This window comes from Bos grunniens, chromosome 13 (genome assembly GCF_055505025.1).
Source record: "Bos grunniens cultivar Pamir isolate PY7600 chromosome 13, Bosgru_T2T1.0, whole genome shotgun sequence".
NCBI lineage: Eukaryota > Metazoa > Chordata > Mammalia > Artiodactyla > Bovidae > Bos > Bos grunniens.
The window spans coordinates 62875923-62900975 of NC_141177.1; the positions used below are offsets into that span (position 1 = coordinate 62875923).

Genomic DNA, 25053 nt, shown 5'->3' on the forward strand with positions numbered 1-25053 from the left:
GCTAGAATTTCAACTACTTCAAATGCTGCACAGTCCTGAATGAACAGAGTCTAATTCTCTTAATGAAGTTAGAGATTAGGGCTGGGAATCTTGCTTATAAACCGAGATGGGAAATATGTTTACCCTCATTGCTGTGGCTAGGGCTAAGTGACAGAATGTGGAAAACATATGAGACCCTAAAACAGGAATGTTATTCACATAAGGTTCTGGGTTGCTGAGTAATACCACAATAAAACAGCTGAACAAGAAGGCAAGAACAAAGAAAAAGAGCTGTAAAGAATAAAGGTAGTGGAGAAAGAGAACAAATCTCATTGAAAAAGAGCCTGCAAGTTTTCCTGTTTCTGGACAACTATGTAAAGAGTTTGGGAGTTGCTACTCCCGTCCACTCAGCAAGAAAATATATGAAATGAAAATCAACAACTCCTCTTATACCCCTAAGAAAATTGAGATCAGGGTACAAACCACTGGGCAGGAATTGGTGACACAAGCAGAAATAGAGAATCACAACACACAAGACCAGAATCCCAAGAACACAAACTTCTGTGGGAATCAGTGCTGGGGTGGAGAAATCTGGACTGTATGAATGAACTGCTAGAGGCTCAGTGTGAACACACTTAAGAGCTGAAAACTCCAGACAGTCCCATCTTAGGGAGGACCCCATTCTGTTTTACCTCCAGGAGCCCTACCAGATTCTCACAGTAAGAGTTAGAGCAAAATCCCTTTTTGCCTACAGTTGAGACATTACTTTGTCAACAAAGGTTCGTCTAGTCAAGGCTATGGTTTTCCTGTGGTCATGAACAGATGTGAGAGTTGGACTGTGAAGAAGGCTGAGTGCCAAAGAATTGAAGCTTTTGAACTGTGGTGTTGGAGAAGACTCTTGAGAGTCCCTTGGACTGCAAGGAGATCCAACCAGTCCATTCTAAAGGAGATCAGCCCTGGGATTTCTTTGGAAGGACTGATGATAAAGCTGAAACTCCAGTACTTTGGCCACCTCATGTGAAGAATTGACTCATTGGAAAAGACTCTGATGCTGGGAGGGATTGGGGGCAGGAGGAGAAGGGGACGACAGAGGATGAGATGTCTGGATGGCATCACTGACTCGATGGACATGAGTCTGAGTGAACTCCGGGAGTTGGTGAGGGACAGGGAGGCCTAGCGTGCTTCGATTCATGGGTTTGCAAACAGTCGGACATGACTGAGTGACTGAACTGAACTGAGGGAGAAGAGAAGGCAACGGCAACCCACTCTAGTACTCTTGCCTGGAAAATCCTGTGGATGGAGGAGCCTGGTAGTCTGAAGTCCATGGGGTTGCAAAGAGTCAGACACGACTGAGCGACTTCACTTTCACTTTTCATTTTCCTGCATTGGAGAAGGAAATGGCAACCCACTCCACTGTTCTTGCGTGGAGAATCCCAGGGATGGGGGAGCCTGGTGGGCTGCTGTCTATGGGGTCGCACAGAGTTGGACACGACTGAAGTGACTTAGCAGCAGCAGCAGGGGAATAGATGGTTGCATGGCACCACTGACTCAATGGACATGAGTTTGAGCAAGCTCCAGGAGATGGTGAAGGACAGGGAAGCCTGGCGTGCTGCAGTCCGTGGGGTTGCAAAGAGTCAGACACGACCGAGCAACTGAACAACAAAACAACAAGGGGAAAAGGGGCTTCCCAGGTGGCTCAGTGGGTAAAGAACCTGCCTGCAAACGCAGAAGACCCTGGAGATATAGGCTCAATTCCTGGGTTGGGAAGATCCCCCAAAAGAGGGCACGGCAACCCACTCCAGTATTCTTGCCTAGAGAATCCTGTGGACAGAGGAGCCTGGTGGGCTATAGTCCATAGGTCGCAAAGAGTCAGACAGGAATGAAGCAGCTGAGCACAGCACAGAGGAAAAGGAAAGTACTAATTTTGAAATATACCTGGCCTCTCCTGTTATTCTTAACAAGGCTTTCACTCAAACTATTTGCCGCCACCACCATATAACTGACTGCAGTTGAGATCAGGGAGAAGTGAAATATCAAATCCATTAGGTTCTAACCTTCCACATGAAGTGAGGCAAATATCCAGACCCAGTCCCCTCTGGCATTCCTGTCTCACCTGATGTAAGGGAGGAGGATTTGTGAAGGTTTTAGAGCAAAAGTACCATTTCTCTCAAAGACTGAGATTGACTCATGGGACTATAGGATGCTTCCCTTCCTCTCACAAGTTATCACCACATCAAAAGTGGTCTTGTAAAATAACAAGGGCATGTTATTAAAAGAACAGCAGGCCTCAGACCTTATTTCAGAAGACATCTCTAGGGAAACACAAAGACAACGGTGGGACAAAAACAAAAATATCAGATACAATTTTCATCTCAGACATTAAAAGCTATCACCATCAGTAAACAGAGCCTAATCTATAGCTGGAAAAATATAAAAACTCATATTAGATACCTATTTATCTTAATTCCAATATGCTTGGCTTTCACAAAAAAATTACAAGGCGTACTAAAAGGCAAAAATATATAGTTTGAAGAGAAAGAAAAAGCATCAGAACTAGGCCCATAAATGACAGGGATGTTATAATAAGACTGAAAATTTTTTAAAATTAGGATTAATAAGTTAAGAGTTCTAACAGAAAAAGTAGAAAACATGCAAAAAGGATAATATAGGCAGAGAGTTTAGAATGTTAGGAATAAAAAACACTAGAACAGAAATGAAGAATGCCTTCAAAGAACTCATTAATAGACTGACTCAACTGAGGAATGAATCTGAGCTTAAGAATACAATAGGAACTTCCAAAACTGAAAAGCAAACAGTGGAAAATAAAGGAGCAATTCTATAATTCTATCTAAGAACTCTGGGAAAACTACAAAAGATGCAACATATGCATAATGGGAGTATGAGAAGAAGAGAGACAGGAAGAAAACCAATATTTGAAGTAGTAATGACTGAGAGTTTTCCCCCAAATCAATGTCAGACAGACACCAAAGTGCAGATCCTACAAGCTCAGGAAACACCAAGTAGGATAAATGTCCAAGAAACGACACCTACGCAAATTATTATATTAAAAACTGCAGACAAGGACAAGCAAAAATTTTGAAATACTCCAGACTTGCTTTGTAAGAAATGCTAAAAGGCATTCTTCAGAGAGAAGGAAAATGATGCAGGTCAGAAATTCTGATCTACATAAAGAAAGGAACAGTGTTAGAGAAGGAATAAATGAATCTAAAACAAAACATTTTATTTTCAGCTTGCTTAGTTGATCAAAAAATAATATTCCTGTTGATCAAAAAAAATATTCCTGTTGTTCACAACAGGAATAGTCTTAATGTATTTGCTAATTAAGTGAAATGAATTACATCAATAATATGAGAGAATTGAGGGAAGAATTAGGAGTATTTTATTATAATAAGTTCCTTGCACTACCCATGAAAAGTATAGAGTTATTTGAAAATAGATTAGTTGTAAATGCATTTTTATGAGTCTAGAGCAAACACTAAAAAAAGTAAAAATGGAAGTATAATTGATATGATTTTTCTTTGCTACCTTCATCATCACTGCTTTGATGTTGTTGAGGTGTATATTCTAACACAGGAATTTCTCTTGCTTTTGTGCGCATCCAGGAAGTTTGCCCAGCAGTTGCTTCTGATACCCAGTCACACATGTCAAATGCAAATCCACAGGCTTGACACACTGAAGAGAGGAGAGAAAGATGCTGGCAGACTATCACAGTCTACTGGAGTGGCTGCTTAACAAGGGCTAGAGCTGCAATCAAGGCTAAGCATATATACACACACAAATACACAAATTCATACCTATAAGCCTTAGAGTGAACTCTTCTTTTTAAAAGTTCTTAATTTGATCCAGACAGGCATCTTCCCAAATGAGAACCATTACCATACTTCCATTGTGGTTTTTTTTCATAAGAAATACCAGACTTTACCTACTTTATGGAATTCAGTTAGCTTAAACCACTTACTATTCATAATCACATTAAAATTTTAAAGAAGATACATTGTATTTAATTTCATGATTTTTAGAGCAACTGTTTTTCAAAACATTACCTTAACTTGATATATTTACTATCTTTCACTTTTTTAATAAACCACACACTTCCAATTACAATCCAGCTAAAACCCCAATGATACTCCTGGTAAAACGAGAACATTGATGACAACAGAGCTTGTCAAGTGAGTACCCCTACTAGCAGTTTGATATGTCTCTTGGGGTCCGAGTCTCATGGATGGCAGGCAGGCATCTCATTTTTACACTTACACCTCAATCCTTCGTCTGTAGAATCAAATCTGCAGAGACTTCTATCTGGATGGCATAGTTCCTTCTCGGTATTTGATGCCTCTTGACATGGCAAAATGTCATCTGTTAAATGTAAAGATTGGCAAAAAGTGAGCTGTGGTATCACTAGAAAGGATCATGGATTTCTCAAAAGGTTAACCTTTGTTCTACAGAGACTGCTGAACCCAACTCTTCTCTATGGCAGCATCACACCATTATATAGACAAAGAAACAAATTCAGGAAGAGAATTCTGAGAGAGAATAAAACAACCATGCCAGTACTTCTAGATTTTAATCAGATCTCTGTGGTGATTTCTAAGACCCCAAGCCAAAACATCTAGGTCTCCAGTGAAGTAGGTTACATGCCTTAATGTGGAAACAAAGAGACTGTCATTAGGCTGATAACTGTACATGTATCAAATACAACATATGGTACCCTCTTTACCTGGGTCCGCCCTGGATTTACTTTCCTTGCAGCTCTTCCAAATGGAGCCTACTTCCGCCCACTCCCCCCACCCCCATAGTCCTCCCAACACAGGACTTGAAGATGGTGGAATTGTCCTTTTATCCCCTGCTTCCACCGATAATTCTCACTCAGCACAAAAAGAGGCAAGAATATACCGTGAAGAAAATACAGACTTTTCAATAAGTAGTGCTGGGAAAGCTAGACAGCTACATGTAAAAGAATGAAATTAGAACATTCTCTAATATCATAGACAAAAATAAAGTCAAATAAAGACCTGATTGTAAGACCAGATACAATAAAACTCCTAGAGGAAACACAGGCAGAACACTCTTTGATATAAATCACAGGAATGATCCATCTCCTAAAGTAAAGGAAGTAAAAGCAAAAATAAACAAATGGGACCTAATTATATTTTTAATTAATTAAGCTTTTGTACAGCAAAAGAGACCATGGGAATGGGAAAAAAACATTAGCAAATGATTACTAATAAGGGGTTAATGTCCAAAATATATAAACAGCAATACAACTTAACATCAAAAAACCAACCAAACCAACAAATGACCAGATAAAAATGAGGAAAAGAAATGAATAGACACTTTTATCAAAGGGGAAATGCAGATGACCAACAAGTCATGAAAAGATGCCCAACATCACTAATCATCAGGGAAATGCAAATCAAAACCACAATTAGATATCACCATACACTAGTCAGAATGACTGCCATCAGAAAGAACACGGATAACAAATGTTGGCAAGGGTGTGGTGAGAAGGGAACCCTCGTACACTTTTGGTGGGAATGAAAACTGATACAGCCACTGTGTAAAGTAGAATGGAGATTTCTCACCTGCCTAAATATTTGACTTCTGAATCTTTTGACATCAAATGATATCCCTCTCTGCCTGTGCCAGCTTGTCACCATCATCTATGGACACTGGTGTACCACCAGAACATGTTAAAGCCAAATCAAGCAGTGAGTCAGATCTTGGTTCCTCTGCTCAAGATCATCACACGGGCTTCTGTCCTACGGGAAATAGATGTAAAATTCCTTTGCACGATCCTCACACAAACCAGGCTTACTTTTGCCTCAGGACTTCTACATTTACACATGGCTTCCTTCCAATGTACACATGGCTAGTTCCTTCAACTTATTTTCTGAGAAAAAAAAAAAAAAAATATATATATATATATACACATTCTCCAAGTGACCATGCGTGATCTATTTAAAACTTTAAAACTCTACTTAAAACTTCATTTCCCCCTTACCTGGGCACTCTCATCTCAATTTTCTGCTGTTTTATTGTATCTAAAACATGTGTCATCACTTGACATAAAATACATTTTTCTATTTACTTGTTTAATTTCATTCACTGTCTGATTAAAATATAAATTCCATGAACTCAGGGATTACTGCTTTTTTTTTTTTTTTTTTACTGCTTCTCCCATACATCTAGAAAAATTCTTGATATAACATAGATGTTCAATATGTACCTGTTTAATGAATGGATAAATAAATGACCTAAGACCTATTTAATGAAATATTTTAAAATAGTACAAACTCTATATAAATTGTATTTTTATTGGAAATAAAATTGAACCAATTGGTTATGAAAATGATTTGTGCATAACATCCTTAATCTGGTTTCTCATAATGGAAGCTAACAAATGATGAATATGCAAAGCTTCTTGAACCTAAGATTCAAGGAAAATAAAACTGTATATGCAATTAAAGGAGTGTGGGCAATAAATGAAGCGAAGATTGAGCAATAACAATTACTGTGAAACAATTAAAACGGTAATTTTTGTAGATTCATATAAGAGCTACAAATCTTCTACCCCTAGAGCTCCATAATTAAATATTTGCCATAGTTCAATTAGATGTTGTATATTATCTCTAATTTTTTTACTATTTGTACAAAACAATACCCACAAAAGTGCTATAAACAAAAATAGCAAAACAGTGAAGTACAAATTGCATGGAATTAAAAAAAATTTTTTTTTGACGTGGATCATTTTTAAAGTCTTTGTTGAATTTGTTACAACATTGCTTCTGTTGTTTATATTTTGGTTTTTTGGCCAGGAGGCAGGTGGGATGGATCTTAGCTCCCTACCAGGGATAAAACATGCATCCCCTACAGGAGAAGGCAAAGTGTCAATCACTGAACCACCAGAGAATTCTCATGCATGGAATTTAAAATGCAGCTTGTATCAGTTGGTATTAAATATCTTTCACCAATGTTAGCCACTTTTACTACCTTTAGTCCCCCGAATGGAATTCGCAACCACAAAATCAATGACATGTGGGAGGGGTACAATAAATTGTCCATCAATTAATCTCCTGAACAGCTTTTTGTTTTAGTGTATTCTATTTCAGAGCTCAAAGCTATTTAAAGATGTCATCTATATTTATATTCATATTCAATTTTCTCCCTCTCCAGCCTCTCTCTCTTTAATTCTTACATTGCACCACAATCCAGCTGTAGAAAATTATCTTTGGCATTTTAAAATTCTCCATCAATGATGTATAATCAGCAGGATGAAGCTTTGTCAACAATTTCAAAGTCTGTACCGATGAAGCCACATGTGCAAAGCCTGCCATCCTTCAAATCTTATCTTGTACAAACAGGTTACATGAAATTGACCAGACTCCCTCAGATGGTACAGAATGAAATCCAAGCCTCAAGGCTGCTGCTGCAAAAGTTATAATTGACATCTACTTTTGACTCCAGGGGCTTTTGACAATTTCTCTATCAGTTTTCTTAAATCAGTAATGAATTCCAATGAATAGTCATTAGATCTTAAAAGGTAGCTAGAAATTAATAAGATAAAAAGGTAACTAGCTAAATAATGCTTATTTAACTGGATAATATATAAGCATTATTCAGGTTTTCATCAAGAGATAACTTGTATACTTGGAATGTTTATAAATGAGACTAAGGCAAAATCCTGGCAAACCAACCTAAAAATATTCACAGAATATTCATGATATTCTGATTGTGAGCTATATCATGCAATCTTTATAAGAATACATAGTGATTTGTTCAAGAATCAATGTTATTTAAGAATCAGTGATTAAGCATATTCTTATTTAGTCACAAACACTGATCTTTTTTCATATTTTCTATTTTGGTAAAGCCTAAACAGATCTTCCTTATAATAAACACACAGTGAATACCCCTGTCTTGGAAGGGCAGTGGTTAGATACTGTTGCATGGAAGTAATGCAATGGAAGCATGGAAGTAATCTAAAATATTTCTTTAATGTTATAAAAAGAATTTAGTTTTATTGTCCAACTTGAAAGCCTTCAGAAACCATGATAATACCTGTATCTATCACTTTATTTATAGAGTTGTTTATACTTCTATAGTAAAAAATAGAAACTGTTTGTTTTCCTAATGATAATAGTACACATGATAATCTATGTGGTGAAATAAAATATAAGAACAAGAGAAAATCTATCTAGTGGATTTCTCATGATCAGAATTTTCCCAATTGTAAAAAGTTACTGTTTCTTTTTAATTTAAAAAAATTTAAACAATAAAATCATACATTTCTGGTATTTATTTCTGTGTGTTTTGACAAACATAGAGCCATGGTCTGAAAATCCATCGATATCTCATTTAGTCAGTCAGGGCTCTCCCTAGTTGCTCTGATGGGCTGAACTGTACCCACCACCACCAATTCATAGGTTCAAGTCCAAACACTCAGTAGCTCAGAATGTGACCATATTTGGAGATAGGGTCTGTAAAGAGGTAATTAAGGGAAAGTGTGGCCATAATGGCGGGCTCTAGTCCAATATGATTGGTGTCCTTAAAAGAAGAGGCATTTAGCACATGGACACAAAGAGAAAGAAGACTATATGAAGACCAAGGAGAAGACAGTCATCCACAAGCAAGGGGAAAAAAATGCAAGAAAAACAAACTTGGTGACCCCTCGATCCTGGATTTCCAGCCTTCTGAATCATGAGAAATGAAATTTCTGTTGCTTTAAGCCATCTGTTTGTGCATTCTTAGTCTCTTCAGTCACATCTGACTCTGTGCGACCCTATGGACTGTAGCCTGCCAGGTTCTTCTGTCCATTGGATTCTCCAGGCAAGAATACTGGAGTGGGTTGTCATACCCTCCTCCATGGGATTTTCCTGACCCAGGGATCAAACCTGTGTCTCCTATGTCTCCTGCTTTGGCAAGCAGGTTCTTTACCACTAGTACCACCTTAAGCCATCCAGTCTGTGATATTTTTTTTTTTTAACTACTGCCTTAGAAAACATGCACTCCCCCTGGGGTAATTAAGGCAGGTATCTAGTGACCCAGAGTATGAAAGCCTAAAGAGGTGGCTGTCGGTTTGAAAAATACACTGTAAGGCGAGCTGGTTTACTGTCTCTAGGAATTGGTTCACTCTGGAAGAGACAGACCCTCTGTGATCAGCAAGACACCGGGTATCAAAGCATCAAAACAGAGAAAATAAAAACACGGTAATAGAATCGTTCCCTTGTCTCAAAAGAAAAAAAAAAATCTGAACAAATTTTTGAAAGCACACTAGTTTGAAGAAGAAAATAGAGAAGTCTTGTCAGGAAACCTATATATCTTAAACAGAACCATTTCTATAAATCAAAATGACCACCAAAAGACTTATTACAGCATTCACTTTCAAGTGGACTCATTTCCAAATGCTATATATCTGCTGTAAAATGACAGAAAACACAATGTTTCTACTAAACCATGGCAAATGTTTGCCTCAGCTTAATTCATCCTGATAAAAATCTCATTATTTTGAAGACATATCTTTATTTTTGATACTGAAACAAAACCTAAAAAATAATATAATATTCTTAGCATAAGTTTAAGTACTGCTAAAGAAATATATTCCCATGATATTTTATTTAAATCTGCTTTTTATGGAATGATGCTTGTGGCTCGGCAGAAAGAAGAATTCATCCAAAATCCCAAATACTTGATATTTAAATAATTTCACATACTCTTTGTTCAATCTGTTATTCAATTCTCAGCATTTAGCTGTGGAGGCAAATCAATACTGTGTGTGTATGTACGTACAGGGACTTGGAGTGTGGGGGCATTTTCTGTAAGAGAAGGCTTCTCAGAAAAGACACCCTGACTCAGTCTGAAAGGATATCTAGTAGCAGGACAGGTCAAAGAAAATTTTTATGAAATAAGCAGAGGGAGCAATGTTTGCAAAGATATGCAAAAAAGGAGATAACACTGGACTCACGAGTAGCTCTTTTGGGTCAGAATATGGGGATTCTTGGGGGAATTAAGAAGAAAGAATTTGGGCTGGTGTGTAAGAGCAGGATACTGGTGACCTTGTGTCATGACAAAAAAAAAAAAAAAATTCTGAATTCCATTCTGAAGGCAATGAGAGTTACTGAGGGATTTAAATAAAGTAGAGATTGGTCATAGTTGGATGTTAGAAAGTACAAACCGGTGGATAGCAGATAGTAGTGATTAGTGGAGTGGAATAGACTGAAACTGGAATTTTCAAAATCCAAGGAAAAAAAATGTGGGACACACAAAATCAGAGTCAGATGAATAATGATAAGTAAGTGGAGACAATTAGAGAAATATAAGAACATACTCTCAATAATGTTTTGCACCAAGTTAATGTGGAGGTGAGAAGGGGGAAGAAGGACTGAAGAATGACTCCTTGGCTTCTATGTGAGACCAAACAGGCATTAATGACTAAAATAGGGAACATAGGAAAAGAAATAGAGTTTGAAAGAAGATTGGAATTTAATTCTAAATATGCTAATGTTGAGTTTCTGTAGCAAATGGATGCTTACTCAACTTATAAACCTGTTCTCCTTGCCTTCCTTTATTACAGAGGCCAAATTTAAACACTCTGTTTTCTTAGCCTCCCTAGCAACCAAGGTTATCTGCCTGACGATCATCTAGCTGATGAACGATGTGTCCAAAACTATGTCCTATGCCATTCCTTCCTTCTTCCTATCCTGAATGAGAGAGGTTATTCCAGAAGCATAGATGGCAAGTAGCAAGGAAACCCCTTAGTCCTTGAATTTAGCGTATCAGAGTTGAAGAATCTATGCCATGACTATCTATCTCCTCTATTAAGTCATCTGACAAGTGAAAGTTACTCAGTCATGTCTGACTCTTTGCAACCCCATGGACTAAACATTCCATGGAATTCTCGAGGCCAGAATACTGGAGGGGGTAACCTTTCCCTTTTCTAGGTGATCTTCCCAACCCAGGGATGGAACCCAGCTCTCCTGCATTGTAGGCAGATTCTTTACCAGCTGAGCCACAAGGGAAGCCCCAAAATACTGGAGTGGGTAGCCTATCCTTTCTCCACGAGATCTTCCCAGCCCAGGAATCAAACTGGGGTCTCCTGCATTGCAGACATATTCTTTACCAACTGAGCTATCAGGGAAGCCTATTAAGTCAAAAGCAAAAGCAAAAATCTCAGGGTTTTCTGCTTTCTTGCATCCCAATGCATATCTAACCCTATTTTCCACTGGAGTAGGATTTTCTCATGGAAATGTCCAGAAGGTGTTGGGTTGGCTCTGCCTGTGGGAACCTTGGCCATCACCACCAGGACCACACGAGACTGAGACCATTGACTTTAGTCATCCAGAACCCTACTCCAGGGCAGTCACTGCCAAATGCAAAAAATCAACACAAGACTAGGTCTCATGGGTCCCAAAGGCTAGTTCTGTTCTTAAACCTAGAATTGGCTGACTTCACAAAAATTTCCTAAGTATATTATTTAAAACGTAGGCCCCATCCTCAGTGATTCCCATCTAGCAGGGCTGGAATGAATCCCAGAATCACTCTTTTACATGATTCTGATGATTAACTAGATGTAGTCTGTCAGTGCATGAATTTGACTGGAGAGTCTCATTTGAAAATTTAATGCCACCTAATTTTACCATCTCTCACAGTCCCACCATTTATAAAATGTAACTCCATCTGAATACCAATCCTATCCCATAATGCTTTCTCCTTTGTCTCCATTAGTCCTCATGCTGCTGTGTTTTCCTCCCAAAAGTTTAAATATGCTTTCAATCTTCATTCTATTTGAAAAATTAAACCCGTGCACCCTCACATTCAAAGATTCAAAGAACGCTTTGTGACCTTGACCTGAGTACAGAATTTCTCTAAAAGGAAACCACTCACTTTGCAGCTTTTCCCAAGGGGAGAGATCTTTTTCCAATGCCCCATAAAACACAAGGCCAAAAATTAAAGTCATCATCCTTCTAAATCCCCAATGTTGCTTCCATACACTGATTTATTCTTCCATGTTGTAAAAACATCTTGGCTCACGACATTCAACTTATAGCCCTGGGTCATCCATGCAGGAGGTCTGATTTCCATATTTATTGAAGACTTCAGTCATGGATTTCAAAGTCATCTTCTCTAGAGCTTTATCTTGTGATCTCGTATACACGTAACAATCATGTAAAAGCCCTACCCAATAATTGAGCTTTAAAGTCCATATCTCATCTTCATGAAACTTTATTTCCACATCACCTCAGAACAATATGGTGATAACACTACCTGGAACTATTCTTAGAAATTGTAGGTGCCAGTATTTTTCTATGTGACCCCAACTTTTCTTTGAATGTTCAAGTATCTGATGCTCTCACTCCCATTATTATTGCATTTTTTATTTCTATAGTGATGTTAAGGAGTCCAGGTGCTTACTAAAAACCTGGCATTTGTCTTCTGAGTAATTATTATGGCCCATCCACATAGGCCTTTGTCCTAGGGTATGGGTCATAGGTACTTAGAGAAACGGCTTTGGTTCCCAGAGCTGAAGATGAAGAGTTAAGTTCATGTCTGAAATGCTAGCAGAGTCCTGTTACAAGCAATCTCAGGCCCCAAGCACAACCCAAGCATTTTCCTGCATAATTTGCTGTGTAAACAGTTTCAATGGCAACAGCCATTTCCTAACGCCCTGATGGTCCAGGAAGTCCAGTCAAGAGCTGATTTCATGGCTTTGTTCTCCTTTGAGGGTGATCAGCCAGACTGGGCAATAAATACAACTATTAAGGATCATTTTGTCTGGCAGACCTCAATTTCTGTAGAAACTACTAAACTGAGATATATAATGTCCCTGCTGAGGTGATCAGGGTCAGGGACTAGATGTTTCATTAAGAATCAAGTATAAGTGGGCTGTGCTCTGGTTCAGAAGCAACCATGCAGGGTAACAGAAGAGAGATTATTAAGGGAGTTTTGAATGGCAGATCATGCATCGCCTGGAGTTGACAATGTATTCTCTACTGGCATATTGCTTCCCTTCTGATAAGTCTAAGGAATATTATCTGCTTGTAGTGAAAAGTCACTGATGTGCTTAATAATAATGCTTAAATAATAATAATATTGCTTAAATTATTTACTTCTAGGAATGAGTGGAGGTTACAGTCTGTTCCTTTAAAGTTCTACATTTCACATCTATATTTTAATTTATCCTATCATGATTTCTTACTAATATATACTAAGAACTGAAAATACAAAGATGAAAGAGAACTTTATGTGTTCCATGTTTAGAGGGGCTGTCATTAGCTCTTGTAAATTTACCTTGATTTGAGTGACAAGAGACACAAACCTATAAGCTCTTATAACAGCAAGAAGTGTTTTTTATTTTTATTTTTTTTAATTTTATAAAGTGTTTTTTTTTAATTTCATTTTATTTTTAAACTTTACATAATTGTATTAGTTTTGCCAAATATCAAAATGAATCCATCACAGGTATACATATGCTCCCCATCCTAAACCCTCCTCCCTCCTCCCTCCCCATACCATCCCTCTGGGTCGTCCCAGTGCACTAGCCCCAAGCATCCAGTATCGTGCATTGAACCTGGACTGGCATCTCGTTTCATACATGATATTTTATATGTTTCAATGCCATTCTCCCAAATCTTCCCACCCTCTCCCTCTCCCACAGAGTCCATAAGACTGTTCCATACATCAGTGTCTCTTTTGCTGTCTCGTACACAGGGTTATTGTTATCATCTTTCTAAATTCCATATATATGCGTTAGTATACTGTATTGGTGTTTTTCCTTCTGGCTTACTTCACTCTGTATAATAGGCTCCAGTTTCATCCACCTCATTAGAACTGATTCAAATGAATTCTTTTTAATGGCTGTGCTTTTTAAGTATCAAAGCACAATGCAAACATCCTTTATCAAGTTTCCTTGGTCTCTCTTAGGTAGACTGGAACATTTTTTTCTTAACCACATTTCTTCTGTTACTGGAACATTTTTATTTTAACCACAACTACCATTTCTTTGTATCCAACTAGAACTTGGAACCCTCTCTACAAAATAGCTTTCTTGATTCTATCATATCATAATAAAATTTCAAAAGGAAAAAATTCTATCAAATATCTATACTCAAATATATCAAATAAATGTTATTACTGCATATTAGACTAATTTCATCCTTACCAACTTATATTTTAAACATTGAACTTTCCTATTGAGAACAATGTGAATGGTGAATTGAATATTACACAGTTAATATAATCACAGGACTGATATGGATAATTTTTTAGATCTGATGTGTGGTTTATTGATCTAGTTGTTTCAGTCTAAATAGAAAATAGATTATAACTAATATACTTCTCCATTTGTGTCTTTCAGTGGCTTAGTTTAATTGATTCTCCAAGAAGACTGTTTCAAATCAATGGGGGCCAGTTTTCTCCTGATACCCTAGAAAGCATAGAATTCTCTGGGTAAGATTTAACTAACCAGTGTAAATATTGCTATAGGGTTCCAAATCTGAGACTAAATTACACACTTCAGTTCTTTATAGTAGCCTGTGTTCACCTCTAGCACAAATCTAGTCATTGTACCACAGTGTATAAGGACAATAGAAAATAGTTCACTCTAAAACATTAAGCAAAAATAAAAGAGCAGATCAAAATCATTACACAATGTTTAAACTGAACTGAATTTATTATACAATAAGGATCAGAATGAGAAAAATATCTTACCATCTGCTGGCAAGCAGCCTGAGCTGAAAGATAGATCATCAATAGCTATGACTTCATCCTGAGCTGAAATCATCTGGCCTTGAAAAATAACCTGGACAAGAAAAATAAACAAAAATAAAGAACAAGGGACAGTATTTTCTTACAGTCTTGTAGCACAGAGTCTACAAATAAAAGAAACATGATACTTCCTAGAAGCACATGGGTGACCATGCCAATTCCAAGTGGAGAGAGATCTATACTTTGAAGAACAAAAAAATGCCTGGATGGGAGGGGAGTTGGAGGGAGATTAGATAAATGTATATGTATGGCTGAGTCCCTTTGCTGTCCACCTGAAACTGTCACAACATTGTTAATTGGCTACACTCCAATACAAAATCGGAGAAGGCAATGGCACCCCACTCCAGTACTCTTGGCTGGAAAATCCCATGGATGGAGGAGCCTGGTGGGCTTCCGTCTATGAGGTTGCACAGAGTCGGACACAACTGAAGCGACTTAGCAGTAGCAGCAATAAAAAATAAAAAGTTTAAAAACAAAACAAACAAACAAAAAACACCTGAACCAAAAATGTACAGTCTTCTCTGTATCTCACATGTTTAGAATAGGTTAGGTAACATATTTGTGAAATGAATCAACAGCCACCTGGTTTCTTCCCTGTATCATCTTCCATGTTTGGTTCCTATGCCTTCATACTGCTTAGCATTTACCAGTTCTGGGAGCCTCACTCCATCTTAAGCTCTGGTTTTCAGTATTCTGCATCATTAAGCAAAAGTAAAGAGCAGATCAAAGTCATTACCTCTGGTTCTCTGAATTTTACTCAAAGCCCCATCTTGAATGTCCTTGTCCTATCCTCCTGCACATTTTCTGCCATTATCTAAACATAGCTTGGGACACTAATTGGAAATCATTGTTCGGTGACTTACTGTTAAAATGACCAAATGTTGTACTGTGATGGGAGGCCAGCTCAAGTCTCCACCAAGAGGAAATACTCTAGCATAATGAATCTGAGAAACTTGGAAAGATCAAATAATCCTAATTACTTAAATCAATGGCTTCCCTAGTGGCTCAGACAATAAAGCGTCTGTCTGCAATGCAGGAGACTCGGGTTCGATCCCTGGGTTGGGAAGATGCCCTGGAGAAGGAAATGGCAGCCCACTCCAGTATTCTTGCCTGGAAAATACCATGGATCTTGGAGCCTGGTAGACTACTGTCCATGGGGTCGCAAAGAGTCAGACATGACTGAGTGACTTCACTTTCACTTAAATCAATAAAACATTGGTGTATTGGTGGAGAGTATTCTCCTGTCCTCACTAGTGAATATCAATAATGTGTAAGGCTTAATTCATGGATGCATTAAACCTGTGTGCATGACTCAACCTTATTCATAATGTAAACATTATTTCAAGACATCACACTGCTTCTTAGATGAACATTTGGTCTGTATCACAAACCCTAGCAGATCATTTTGCTGTCCTGCATTTTCTTTTGTTCCTGTACAACGTGATGTCCTAATATATTTCCTTTTAAGCCAGAGATTGTCTACTAGTCTGTTAAAAATGTGATGAAAAATGTCCATAATGTATCCAGTGAACTGTCAATATATAGCCCTAAGAAAGTCATCCTCTCTTCACATAAATTAGAATAACCATGGGACTACTTACAAGTCAGGACCATGATGGAAAAAGTCTATCAAAAATTGTGATGTAGGGATGGCTTCATATGAAGGTAGCATAGCATAGTGTGTATGCTCAGTCATGTCTGACTCTTTGTGACCCCATGGACTGTAGCCTGCCAGGCTCCTCTCTCCATGGGATTCTTCAGGCAAGAATACTGGAGTGTGTTGCCATTTCCTGCTCCAGTGGATCTTCCAGACTCAAGAATTGAACCCATGTCTCCTGCATTGCGAAGCAGATTCCTTACTACTGAGCTACCTGAGCAGCCCCCATAGCATAGTGATTAAAGTGTATATTTGGAATCAGATTACTTGAATTTAGATCCCAGATACACCACTTCCCAGCAGGAAGAGCCTGGAGAAGTTACTTAACACTTCTGTGCCTCAGTTTATTTCTTTGTAAAAAGGTACTGATAAGAATAGTTATTACCTATATGATAAGGTGTATGCAAGGTAACAAACGAGTCATCACTTACACAACTGCACTTGACCTATATAGTTGGCATCAACCAGTCCATTCTGAAGAAGATCAGCCCTGGGATTTCTTTGGAAGGAATGATGCTAAAGCTGAAACTCTGGTACTTTGGCCACCTCATGCGAAGAGTTGATTCATTGGAAAAGACTCTGATGCTGGGAGAGGGATTGGGGGCAGGAGGAGAAGGGACGACAGAGGATGAGATGGCTAGATGGCATCACTGACTCGATGGACATGAGTCTGAGTGAACTCCGGGAGTTGGTGATGGACAGGGAGGCCTGGCATGCTGCGATCCATGGGGTCGCAAAGAGTCGGACATGACTGAGCGACTGATCTGATCTGATTATGGCATAGAGTTATTAAAATATTTAAGCTACTGTATAGTGTTTACTAATTAAAAATCTACTCTGCACAGATTAACTTTATTCTTCTTGAAAGCCTATTGATATAGATACAGTCCCTAGTTCCTGCTGAACTGAACACTTACCTATAGCAGCCACATTCAAAAAAATTTTTTTTTCTTTTAAATTTTTCAAATCTTAAATATATTGTATTGGTTCTGCCACACATCAACATGAATCCGCCACAGGCGTACACGTGTTCCCCATCCTGAAACCCCCTCCCACCTCCCTCCCTGTACCATCCCTCCGAGTCATCCCAGTGCACCAGCAGTTGAAATGCAATTATTTTAGTATAACTGAAAACATTTCTATAGTATTACAATGATCAAGGATAACCAAAAATTAATATTTGGATACTAGGATTTCAAGGTGTCATAAGGTACTTGCAGCAGCCACATTTAAACAGAAAAGTGGAAATAAGTGTTGACCAGTCTCTCTTCTCCTCCATGCTCTCCCCACAAACCCATTCATCTTCAGGACTTTAACTGTCACCCAGGCTCATGAATACATGTTTATATCAGGAATGTCAACCTCTTTCTCTTGAGCTCTCCTTCCCCATCTCTACCATCTGTTGAATATTTTCAGTCAGGTGACACGAAAGTCACTTCTAATTCAAGATGTTCTTTCCTCTCAACTTGGACCTCTGCCCTGACGCTCATCCTCTGAAAATGGTACCAGGAGACTGCCATCTGCAATGCTCAAAACTCCAAAATGACCTTTGGCATCACTTTCTCCCCCAGTCATGTCCAATCGATCAAGATCTATTTAACCCTCTTTCCTTTCCATTGCTATTTCCTCTCCTACATCTTCACACCTGATCTAATGAAGTAGCTTTTATGTTATTTATTTGGCTCTGCCAGGCCTCAGTTGCGGCATGCAAATTCCTAGGTGCAATATGTAGGATCTAGTTCCCTTCCCAGGGATTGAACCACAGGCCCCCTGCATTGGAAGCTTGGAATTTTAACCACTGGACCACCCAGGGAAGTCCTGCAGTAGCTTTTAAATTACCTTCTTACCTTCAAGCCTCTCTTCAGAGTTTGCAATATGTGTATTTATTTATTTGATTCAGTTAAATTATAGATTAACTTGGTATAACTGAAGAGAAGCTAGTATGAAAATCGGCCATCATTTAAGCCCACTGGCACTGCAAGAGCAAAGGTTTTCTTAGGGAAAAGAATTGCTTCTCTAATTGTAGGGAAATTACTTGTGGATCTACGTAGCTAGGAAACAAAAGACCCACCAGGTACAAGGAGATAATCCAGTTAAATGTATTTAAACAAAAAGTTTCCAGGGATTTTGGTTGGGATCCTGAAAAGGGGGATGAGTGAATTATCTAAAGAATGTGGAAAGTGAGTGAAGTTGCTCAATCATGTCCAACTCTTTGTGACCCTCATGGACTGTAGCCTGCCAGGCTCCTCCATCCATGAGATTTTCCAGGCAAGAATACTGGAATGGGTTACCATTTCTTTCTCCAAGGGACCTTCCCAACCCAGGGATCAAACCTGGGTCTCCCGCACTGCAGGCTGGCTCTTTACTGTCTGAGCCACCAGGGAAGCCCTTAAAGAACATGGAAACCCATGATAATTTTTTAAAAACCAGGCCCTGTAGTCAGAGGCTGTTTGTGATATGGTAATTGCGTTTCTAAGAGAAGTGATTAACATTCTTTGTTTTCTCCAAAACTTAGTCAAATAACCTTTTCCAAATACCCACCTCATTTTTTTCTGTTAGGTGAAGCTAAAAAAAAAAAAAAAAAGATAGGGACTTCTCTGGCAGTCCAATGGTTAGGACTCTGTGCTTCCACTGCAGGGGACAAGGATTTTTTTTTTTAATTTTTTTTAATTAATTTTATTTTATTTTTAAACTTTACATAATTGTATTAGTTTTGCCAAATATCAAAATGAATCTGCCACAGGTATACATGTGTTCCCCATCCTGAACCCTCCTCCCTCCTCCCTCCCCATACCATCCCTCTGGGTCGTCCCAGTGCACCAGCCCCAAGCATCCAGTATCGTGCATTGAACCTGGACTGGCATCTCGTTTCATACATGATATTTTACATGTTTCAATGCCATTCTCCCAAATCTTCCCACCCTCTCCCTCTCCCACAGAGTCCATAAGACTGTTCTATACGTCAGTGTCTCTTTTGCTGTCTCGTATACAGGGTTATCGTTACCATCTTTCTAAATTCCATATATATGCGTTAGTATACTGTATTGGTGTTTTTCCTTCTGGCTTACTTCACTCTGTATAATAGGCTCCAGTTTCATCCACCTCATTAGAACTGATTCAAATGTATTCTTTTTAATGGCTGAGTAATACTCCATTGTGTATATGTACCACAGCTTTCTTATCCATTCATCTGCTGATGGACATCTAGGTTGCTTCCATGTCCTGGCTATTATAAACAGTGCTGCGATGAACATTGGGGTACACGTGTCTCTTTCCCTTCTGGTTTCCTCAGTGTGTATGCCCAGCAGTGGGATTGCTGGATCATAAGGCAGTTCTATTTCCAGTTTTTTAAGGAATCTCCACACTGTTCTCCATAGTGGCTGTACTAGTTTGCATTCCCACCAACAGTGTAAGAGGGTTCCCTTTTCTCCACACCCTCTCCAGCATTTATTATTTGTAGACTTTTGGATCGCAGCCATTCTGACTGGTGTGAAATGGTACCTCATAGTGGTTTTGATTTGCATGGCTTCACAGCTGAATTCTACCAAAAATTTAGAGAAGAGCTAACACCTATCCTGCTCAAACTCTTCCAGAAAATTGCAGAGGAAGGTAAACTTCCAAACTCATTCTATGAGGCCACCATCACCCTAATACCAAAACCTGACAAAGATCCCACAAAAAAAGAAAACTACAGGCCAATATCACTGATGAACATAGATGCAAAAATCCTAAACAAAATTCTAGCAATCAGAATCCAACAACACATTAAAAAGATCATACACCATGACCAAGTGGGCTTTATCCCAGGGATGCAAGGATTCTTCAATATCCTCAAATCAATCAATGTAATACACCACATTAACAAATTGAAAAATAAAAACCATATGATTATCTCAATAGATGCAGAGAAAGCCTTTGACAAAATTCAACACCCATTTATGATAAAAACTCTCCAGAAAGCAGGAATAGAAGGAACATACCTCAACATAATAAAAGCTATATATGACAAACCCACAGCAAACATTATCCTCAATGGTGAAAAATTGAAAGCATTTCCTCTAAAGTCAGGAACAAGACAAGGGTGCCCACTTTCACCACTACTATTCAACATAGTTTTGGAAGTTTTGGCCACAGCAATCAGAGCAGAAAAAGAAATAAAAGGAATCCAAATTGGAAAAGAAGAAGTAAAACTCTCACTATTTGCAGATGACATGATCCTCTACATAGAAAACCCTAAAGACTCCACCAGAAAATTACTAGAACTAATCAATGATTATAGTAAAGTTGCAGGATATAAAATCAACACACAGAAATCCCTTGCATTCCTATACACTAATAATGAGAAAACAGAAAGAGAAATTAAGGAAACAATTCCATTCACCATTGCAACGAAAAGAATAAAATACTTAGGAATTTATCTACCTAAAGAAACTAAAGACCTATATATAGAAAACTATAAAACACTGGTGAAAGAAATCAAAGAGGACACTAATAGATGGAGAAATATACCATGTTCATGGATTGGAAGAATCAATATAGTGAAAATGAGTATACTACCCAAGGGACAACGATTTGATTCCTGATCAAGCAACTAAGATCCTGAGTGCCTCAGGGGCACAGCCAAAATAAAGAAAAGAAAACAACAGCAAAGTAGCAAATCAAAAGCAGATCACAGCGCGGATAATGAAGTTAGAAGCTTGACACCATCACGTAAGCCAGGTACGGCCTGCACTGATGCAATGGAAAACGTGAGACAAATTCCTTTCACCTCAAACATTTTAAGAGAAGATGGCTTGGAAGGGAGGCTTTGTGCTGGAAATACTCAATTTAAATCTTCAATGAAACTTTTATGGCAGGTGAACAATGAATATAAACTCACTTGGATTATACTAGTAAAGACATGAACAGAAACCCTTGCATTTATATCTTCTGTATGAGAATTTTCCTAATTAGTAGTATGCATTTAATGGTCTTTTTCAAGAAAATATATAAAACACAAGATGATGACAGTAGTCTTTTCATCATCATGTGTTCACACAGTAAGTATTCTTGAATTAAAAGATAAAATGTCTCAAATTATGATTTTGAAAAGTTTGAGAGTAGCAGTAAGTTAATAATTTATATTCATCATTATTAACCACATCTTTTGTTTGTATTAATAAAGCCTATTGTTTCTGAATGCGAGAGTGATGAGAAGTCTCTGACATTTCTAAGTGGAATATCAGAGAAATGACAAGTAGATAATAGCATATTAAAAATGCTTCAGTATCGTCTTAAAATTCAGGCACTGATTTCAAGAATCCAGACATTCAACTTGGAAATAACAGTCAATGATATACTTAGTAACATAGTATTTATTCCTTCCTACCCATAAAACCAATGGGGGAAATCCCTTCAAGAACCAGAAAAAAACAGGGATGAGGGGAGATTTCATCTGAATTTGAGGCTAAATTTCTACTATACGTTCAGCGTGGTTTATTCTTTGCTTCTGTGAATATTTTAAGACAAGAGTAAAATTAATTGCTTTTGTCTGCAATTTTGAGAAATGTGATCGCAGTTCATTAGCACCATGCAATGCATAATAATGTTTCATCTAACACAGTAGACAAAGGATTCTTTAACAAGTCACATCAGATCTGACCAAATCTAGAGGTTGGATTTTTTTTCTATATTTTATAAATTTTTACGTGGCTTTATTAGATAAAAAATTATCGTGGCTCAGTGACTGACTGAGATCTGAAATCAAACTACCCTATGGTGTAATCTTGTATGGGATTTGGTAAATTATTTCATTCTCTATAGCTTACAGTCCTCTGGACCTCCCTGGTGCTCCAGTGGCTAAGACTTCGCCTTCCAATGCAGGGGGCCTGGGTTTAATCCCTGGTTGGGGAACTAAGATCCCATTTGCCTCAGGACCAAAAAACCAAAACATGAAACAGATGCAGTATTGTAATAAATTCAGTAAAGAATTTAAACATGGTCCACATCAAAACATCTTTAAAAAATAAAGCTTACAATCCTCATGTGAACAATGGGGTAAATGATAGTTGAGAGGACTGCCATGAAGGGCCAATAAGATAGTGTACACGAAGGACTAAATGCAATTCTTTACACACAGTAAGCACTCAGTCAATACTAGATGTTATTCTTTAAACACCTTCAGAAATTTTTTGAAACACTGCCATTTCTGTGGACTAAATGCATAACACCATTCCTAGTTTATACAGCAGCAGTCTCTCAGAAATTAACATACACTTCAGGTTAACAAGGGATGGATCTAGTTAGTCCTTTACAGGTGAAGGTGACAGTCTCCACACAAGAGCCAGATCCAGAGGCTTTCTCAGAAACCCATGCTAAGCCAGCGTCCAGCTGGGACTAAAATCTATGTAAGTATTTCTAAAGCAAGCATGAATGACTTTACAACCATCAAGGCAGCATGCATGGGAAACTGCCAAGAAAAACAAACAAAAAAATAAACCTAGAATAATTCTAGGAGACTTGTAAATTGATGAGGCAGCAGATACTGTCTGGAGACGCTGATTACAAAATGCCCCCAAATAAGCCTCTTTCTAAAGCTTTTCAGGAAAGGGCTACTACATAGAGGCCGGCAGTACTACAAGTACAGCACATTTCTGTGACCCAGCTCAACAAAAGCAAATGAGTATCTGTTCACTTGCTGACAGGATAGAGCTAAAACATACCTGCAGATCTTAAAGATCGGTGTAGCCAGAGGATCCCATGAGAGTCATACAGTTTCCTAATTTTTAGCAATGCCTTTAAGGTAGAAGCACTGTTTTTATATCAGCAATGAAGGATTTTGAGAATCAAATTAATATGCTCCATGGGCATCTGTTTTGGTGGAAGACACTGCTGCATTTTAAAGCACTCAGGTGAATAATCTCACTTCCTCTGCTACAACTGAATTGCCCTGGAGATAATCTATTTGGGAATTTAAAGTTTTATAGTTATCTACTACACATATTTAATCATCAACCCCCACAATATGCTATTTGGGAATGGACAGTGAGAAAAGCAAAGAATTTATCCTAAAACGCTTAACTTACAAGTAGCAGGTTCCCGCTACTTGTATCCAACATCAAATCTCTTGTCGTGCTACTAATAAAGACCTTGACCAAAGTATTTCTTTTGGTTGTAGTTTTATTTGCTAAGTTGTGTCTGACTCTTTTGTGACCTGTGGCCTATAGCCCACCAGGTTCCTCTGTCCATGGGATTTTCCAGGCAAGAACACTGGAGTAGGTTGTCATTTCCTTCTCCAGGGGATCTCCCTGACCCAGAGCTCAAACCCACATCTCCTGCATTGACAGGCAGACTCTGTACTAAAATAAGAAGGCACAATGCTTGACAAAGATAGCTTAAGACTTTTTTTTTTAATCACCCACTCTGTTTCAAAGTCGGAAAAGGTGTATAAATACCGATAAAGTTTACACACAGACAAGAGGCCTATAGCAGTCCTTAAGGTTTAGACAAGCGTGCAGACAGAGGGACTTCAGCGAGCTCATCCTTTGGCATCTAGTCAGTGTCCCCTCAGAGGCACTCTTGGCTCTATTTTGTTGCTATTGTTACAGAAGAGAGACAGATACAGGGAAGTAAGAAAATAAAGTAGTAATATAATAAATAAACTAGAAATGTCTCCTTTGGTTAATGACACCTGAACATCCACAACAAATGGGATGCATTCTTGTTGTCTGTGGTTCTCACTCTGCAGAGCACTCCCCACCAAGGCAGGAACTCAAGATGTCTTGTCTCTGTGCCTGAGGAGTCCTTTATAGGAAGACTTACATGCCGATGGCTTAAAATACCACCCCAACCTCACACTCACTCACACACACACACACACACACACACACACACCAGTAATACTGGATTTCAAGAGGATACAAAGCCTCAAATGACAGAATTATGCTTCCAGCTGTACAGTTCTCCTCAAGTCATCATCCAGGAGTCACCTAACTATCTACTAAATTATTTTCTTTCATCTTCTTTAGATTCCCATTTGATTTTACAAAAGGCTGAAAATTCTGAACTTTAGTGATTTTATGACAGATCAATTAAGAATATGTGCCATTCTTATATCTTATCATTCAATTTTAGTAATAGAGGTCCTGTTCATTCTCCCATATTCCCTCTTAGCCACTCAAAATTCAATACAATTTACTCTCTCTATTAAGGCAAGTGCTACATCTATCACATATCAGATGATTTTCTATAGAATGATTCTATAGAATAGGATGATTTTCTATTCTATATCAAAATTATAAAATTATTATATTATTCTAATAATAGATGATAAAGGAAACCTACCTGGGCTAAATTGAGTCACAAACCAGGTTTAAAAAGCCTATTTGTTCAGAATAAAATGTTTTAAGATCCCTTTTTTAACAGGAAAATTTTGCTTGGCTGCCCAAAATGTTAAAGTATGCACTATTTTTCTAAGAACTTCTATAATAGGTATTAGATTATAATTTCCATCATACATAAGTTTTATTAGGCTGCATAAATAAATGTCTTCTATAGGCTTACATTGGCTTTAATTCTCAAAATTATTTTGGAAGATGAAGGCTGTATTGAATAATTTGAGTTTAACCATGAAATGAATGTGACAATGATTCCACTTC

The 25053-nt window shown here is 38.0% G+C and overlaps 1 protein-coding gene across 12 annotated transcripts in view; it reads right to left on the reverse strand.

Moving 5' to 3' along the window:
* MALRD1 (MAM and LDL receptor class A domain containing 1) overlaps positions 1-25053 on the reverse strand; it is a 754524-nt gene that overhangs the window by 538879 nt on the left and 190592 nt on the right. For 11 of the 12 annotated variants that reach the window (XM_086334563.1, XM_086334560.1, XM_086334554.1 and 8 more), the window contains 3 exons: positions 14704-14794; positions 4255-4356; positions 3526-3672 (listed from right to left, as the gene is read on the reverse strand). In XM_086334563.1, the coding sequence (XP_086190689.1) occupies positions 3526-3672; positions 4255-4356; positions 14704-14794 (340 nt within the window). Of the gene's footprint in view, positions 1-3525; positions 3673-4254; positions 4357-5582; positions 5741-14703; positions 14795-25053 lie in introns of those variants that run through there. The other variant, XM_086334564.1, reaches the window with a different exon arrangement.